Source organism: Eleginops maclovinus, chromosome 13, assembly GCF_036324505.1.
Source record: "Eleginops maclovinus isolate JMC-PN-2008 ecotype Puerto Natales chromosome 13, JC_Emac_rtc_rv5, whole genome shotgun sequence".
Taxonomy (NCBI): Eukaryota; Metazoa; Chordata; class Actinopteri; order Perciformes; family Eleginopidae; genus Eleginops; species Eleginops maclovinus.
The window spans coordinates 6,995,791-7,001,790 of NC_086361.1; the positions used below are offsets into that span (position 1 = coordinate 6,995,791).

The 6,000-nt window shown below is 40.0% G+C and overlaps 1 protein-coding gene across 1 annotated transcript in view; it reads right to left on the reverse strand.

Moving 5' to 3' along the window:
• Positions 1 to 2,336, reverse strand: part of col11a2 (collagen, type XI, alpha 2) — a 46,656-nt gene extending 44,320 nt beyond the window's left edge. Inside the window, 1 exon segment of the mRNA XM_063899468.1 lies at positions 1,906 to 2,336. Coding sequence (XP_063755538.1) covers positions 1,906 to 2,023 — 118 coding nt within the window. The 5' untranslated portion in view covers positions 2,024 to 2,336.
• Between the last annotated feature and the right edge of the window lie 3,664 nt (positions 2,337 to 6,000).

The following is a 6,000-nucleotide window of genomic DNA, read 5'->3' on the forward strand; positions in this document are numbered from 1 at the left end:
ACGGGGCCAAAGAATACACTGGAGGGGGGCAATTTATGTTACAAAAGCCCCCTTGGTCCGTAAGCTGTCCCCGCAAGCTCTCCACAAGAGGAATAAAGAGCCATTGATCCATCTGTCCACTGAAACTTCTGAAGCAAACACTTCTCAAAACCTAAACCTGACATCATGTTTCTATTCAACATCTGGATGATGTGTATCAGCGAAAGCGGTCAGCCTTCGCTCCTACTTAACTAGCTATTATCATATCAAGTGTTTAAAAAGATAATTCTGATCCCCTTCTGTAAAAAAAAAAAAAGGGTCATAATTAACAAAAGGTTAATTAAAACGTCACACGTTATAATCAATGTATGTGACTGCACCTATAAATGTACTCATAATTATTATTATTTAATCTTCATTGCCATGGTGTGGAATTCCGAATTATAAGCCTCCAGTCAGATCGGAACTGATCTGGACTCAGGTGAATCAATGGATTCTCTGTGGCAAAAATAACTAATGACAACTAGAGGTCCGTCAGGGAACTGCAGCACATACAGATCATTCCTTTAAGTCAAGTCCATCTATACCTGATGAGAGTGTGGAGAAGAGACCAGAGCGTAAAAGCTTAAACTAAAACAACATTGATCATTTCCGTCTGGGAAAATGTGCACAATCGAACCCTAATGTCCACCCATTACCACAAATCACCTTGAATTTATTGATACTTGGTATGACTCTTAAAACGAATACAAACACAAAATGTTGTTCTACCATGAGAAAAACTTAACACCAACTTCCCATGGGTTTATTCTCCCATCCTAAAAACTTGAGGAAGAAATCCCTCCTCCCTGCACAGCAGAGGCAGTGATGGATGGACTGGTGCACAGGCTGAGCTGGTAAACACTCTGCCAACCTCACACAGTGCCTGCTGCAGACCCGTTTACGCTCAGCCCAATGTTCCAAAACAAAATCAGATATTATTTCATAACGTGATATGCAATTCGACAAAACTTCTAAAAATGCACCTGAGGCAGCTTTTTGCACCGTCATACCCCATTCCCCCCTGCAGGTGGGGGTCAACAGAAGCACCGTCATTTCAAGGCTGAAAGGGATTCTTAGTAGCTACTGATCTTCAGTTTATAGGAAGATAAATAGGAAAAGTCAACTCATTCGAAATGACAGATAAAGCACCTGGATGCCCAACAAATTCAGCTCAGGGACAAGAGATGACACCTGTCAGCAGGTTATTTGCACGCAGAAAGGGGAGACGCCCGAGGAAAAGATTTACAAATAAAAGACTTAAATCTAAATAAACAATTACGCACTTATGTTTTCCTACAGCAAAACGCAATTAACATGCATATATAACGACTGGGGTGGGTGACGTAGCTCCCCAATAAGAAAAGCTAAATTTGCAATAGTAACATATTTTCAATCATTTATTTTCTTCGTTAGTTTTTCTGGGATAGATGCAGTGCTCATTTGCCCCTTATTGTAGCCTACCCTTAGATGTCCGTCGCATCACTTATTCTTATATCTCAACTAATTTCACTCAAATTTCAAGTGGTCGTTAGCATGGTCCATTCTCATAAAGCTTTTATAAACCTGTGAAGAAAACAAGTCACACTTCTTAAGGAAGTTGATTCAGTGCCAACATGAAAAAGAAACAAACTGGTTGACATGCAACTTTCTATGCAAAAACATATTTATGTATTTGTATACTGTGACCCCTTGCAATGTTCTCTGGAAGATGTAAAGAAACAGGTCAGGTGCGCAGATGTCCAATAATGGATGAGACATTACGCACGGTAAATCCAAGTAGACAGTGAAGAATAAACAACTTTGAAACGAAACACAAAATTATAAGTGACCAAATAATTTAAGCAAGTCTCTTTAAGATCATGTTTCTAATAGCAACTGTCTTACCTGCACGAACCACGGTCGTTTGGCACACGACGAGTGCCACGGTTACCAAGGCAAAGGATGAGAAGTCCATGCGCCATGGTCTCCGTTTCTTCCGGAAGGGACAATCTCCAGTATCCATAGTGTTGCAGTAGTTTGCCGGCTTGGTTGAGCTGTAAATGTAGGATATGGTGGAAGTTATCCTCTCACAAAAAGCCAGCCGACGAGAGGGACCCGACTGAACCTTCTGCCAGGCGACAGACAAAAAGGCACGCCTCTGGAGATGTCTCTGCCTCTCTCCCGGAGACTTTCCTTAATGAGTTACCTATGTCTGACTATCTTAATGCACAAAACCTAAACACTAAAGGGGGTTTGGGGTGAATACATATATTTTATTTTTAACGTTTAACCCCTTAGTGCTAAAGCCCCATTGACTCAGACCGGGTACGAGTACCCAAAGTGGAGAGAGCAGCAGAGAGAGACCTGGAATCACGCTCTCTCTCCCCTTCTCTCTCTTCCCCTTCTTTACTTACACACTTACTCTCACGAAGAGTGAGAACGTGTGTGTATGTGTGTGTGTGTGTGTGTGTGTGTGTGTGGAGAGAGAGAGAGAGAGAGAGAGAGAGAGAGAGAGTGACTGTCAAAGGAGGAGAGGGAGAGAAAGGGCGTGCGTAATTGCGCATTCGGCGTACGTAAATCTACGTGTGCGGAGGAGCTTCTGAGTGTGAACTGAACGCTTTTAATGATAGGCCTATGTAAATATTTCATCCCACACTACCAACAATTGCGTCCTTCTTTTCAACTGTGAGTTGGTGGTTAAAATGTTAATCATTGGACCTACGGAAGTCAGTCAAAACGCTTCTATTTTTAATTCTGTCTAAATAATCCGAATTCACCGAGAAATGCTTGCAGATCTTTACCTTTTATATTGCCTTCTTTTGTTTGTTAAAACGGTATCTGTGGCATGAAAAGGACGGTTTTATAAACCATGAAGGGAAGTTCGGGTAGATAAGACGGCGCTGTAACAGCAGAGAAGAGTGAGAGTCCGGCCAGCCAATCAGGCTTCCGTCCGCTCTTCTCGCCACGCCTCTTTCGTCTAATCTGAGAAGCTCTCAGTTCGTCCTGATTGGTCAGTCCCACGTGGCCTTGTTTTGCAGCATCAGCTCAGGTGTGTGTGTGTGTGTGTGTGTGTGTGTGTGTGTGTGTGTGTGTGTGTGTGTGTGTGTGTGTGTGCGTGTGTGTGCGTGTGTGTGTGTGTGTGTGTGTGTGTGTGAGAGAGAGAGAGAGAGAGACAGAGAGAGAGAGAGAGAGAGAGAGAGAGAGAGAGAGAGAGAGAGAGAAAGAGAAAGATGCAAGGCTCAAGTAAAACTGATATGATTTGTTAAAGAAGTCGATGCTTAAGTTAAAACCAGATGGAACCACGGCACCTGACTGACTATTTTACGCATCCATATTTAAAAGCAACCCACACATATACTGTTTGGAAAAGAAGCTGAATGATTTCACAACTGCTGAGTCTGGTGTTTTTTGGCCAATGCTACTTAAAACGAGCTGTGCTTTTAAATAATGTAGTTCCTGATTACAGCAGCAGGATGGTGAATGAAAGTTGATTGACTCAAAATGAACTAAAATGAACTAAGCCAGAGTGAAAAATGTAGGGGGATCTGTTGGCAGAAATGGAATATAATATAGATACAGTAACAATGTTTTTGGCAGGGTTTAATCACCGGAAACTAGGTTTTTAGTATCGTAGAATGACCACTATATCTACATAAGGCAGGGTCCTCTTCACAGTGTCATGTTTCTACAGTAGCCCAAAATGGACAAACCAAAACTACAGAAAATCATCAGGCATCATCTCTTGGCTAGGATATACCGGCCTCAACAATAGCTGAACATTAGAAGCTCTACAAATCAGTATCTACTGTAATGTCATTGTACCGCATTGTATTAACCAGATTTTATCACAATATTTTCCTATTGAACTGTAGGTATGAAACACATGCTTCGGTCAGTAAAAGATAACCTGAAGGTCGAAAAACAATATGAACCATACCGTTTAAAAAAAAAAAAGGTTTGATTTTCCATTTTAAACCCCTGATTCTTCTTAGATATCAAACCACTGGAACACAAACTTCAAACTCCAAACTCCTTTTCCTAAAGAGACATTCCTTTCATAATTTCAAAGCCACTTTCATATCCATACCTGTCATAAACACTCAATAGCATCTCTTATATTTCAAAGCGTTCCCTTGTGCCCAGCCGTCTGCCTTCTAAATGTTTCTATAGTCACAAAGCCCATAGTTAGTCACTTTCTTTGAATGCAGACTCCACATGCAGAAAGTAGTAATTAACCATAATTATCCCATGATGCTCTATAGCACCCACTCTTTCTACCACCCTCCATTCCCCCCATTTCTGTCTGAGTCTCTGAGGGGAAAGGGGGGCCATTTGTTTGCATTCTGTGGTATTTCCATGATAACTCCCCTGACTATCATTCATTCTTAGTGCCGAGTAGCAATAGAAACTGTGAAGGAAACTATTACCTTACATTATATAAAAACAGAATATATTCTGACGAGATTACAGACAGAGACCTGTTCTGTAGTTAAATATATCCCTCGAGATTTTGAAGGGCCGAAAATATATGACCTAGTTATGTGGCTTGCGTATTATTTGAATAAAACAGACTTGCAATAAGATAAGTTGAACACACTATGTGTACTCAATTGATGTACATGAAGTAAAGCTCATATGATTTATATAGATCAAATGAAATCCAACTGACTGGTTCTGTACAAACTGTGAAGTCCACTGAGAGTTACATTTGTGATATTGGGCTGTATAAATAAACTTTGATTGCTTTTGGTTGCTCCTCTTAAAACGTTTCCTTTAAATTTACATTGGAGACATTACTGTAAGTACAAAGTCTTATCCACACTGACTCTCAGCAATAAAGTGGCATGATTTTATTGGCTCTGAAACAACAGCTTTCTTACGAGACACTGTTACACGGCACCTCTCCTACCATAAGGTTAGATAAATAAATACTCATATTTGAAAGGTTTTATGAATGCAAACCGTTCTTTAACACTAAAACTATTTATGTTTTAATTGCTTTACTATTATACAATCAATGTGTTCCAACTTATTTTAGAAGTGTGTCTTCCAACACACTATATACAATGTTTTCTTTGAATGCATCATCAGTGTCATGGCTGAAAGAAGTCCAATAATGTATTCAGGTAACTCATTCTGAATACACTGATGCTGCAAGGGTCCTGCTTGTAGAAAAATTTAAACAGGACCTCACGTGGAGTTGACAAGGTAGCAGACTAAACATAAACATGCTCCAAGTAGACATTAAAATGTAAACATTTGTGTCACTGTAGCATTACTGTGGCAGTCATTGAGTGTTGCAGTGGCAGGGAACGTCTGTTAGTGAGACATTAACTAAGCATTATCAGTGGCTCTAACACGATAACCTATTCATTTAGAATAAAGGGACAAAAACAGTAAAGCCAGGTGGATAAAGTATGTGTATATGTAAATTAACAAATAGGCTGACATGGTAGATACAGTAGCTTTCATCACTTTGATTTAACAGAGATCTGTAATTAAATGTTGTCATGTCAGAAGTAAAACACACACACACACACACACACACACACACACACACACACACACACACACACACACACACACACACACACACACACACACACACACACACACACACACACACACACACACACACACACACATATTTCGTTTTAATTAATACAACGGTTTAATCATATTTTGGACAAAAATGTCATTATTAAGAGCCTACTCTAAGGTTTGCCTAAAATTGGAGGTCTAATTTAACCATTTCATTATTGGACTTAAAGTGGCAAGTTGTATTGTCTACATTCAGTTTTGCAGGCTTGGTGAAACATTTGTATTTTTGGAATTAAAGATGGCCAAATGTAAGGATATCAGCATGGTATTGTACATTGGTTGAACTAGAATGCTATATTTACCATAAACCTCCATAGATCCTCTCCAGGTTTCTGCAGGCATCGCCTTCTTTCCTTTGTATGTTGTGGGATTCTTTTTGGACCGATAGGCTCATAAGCT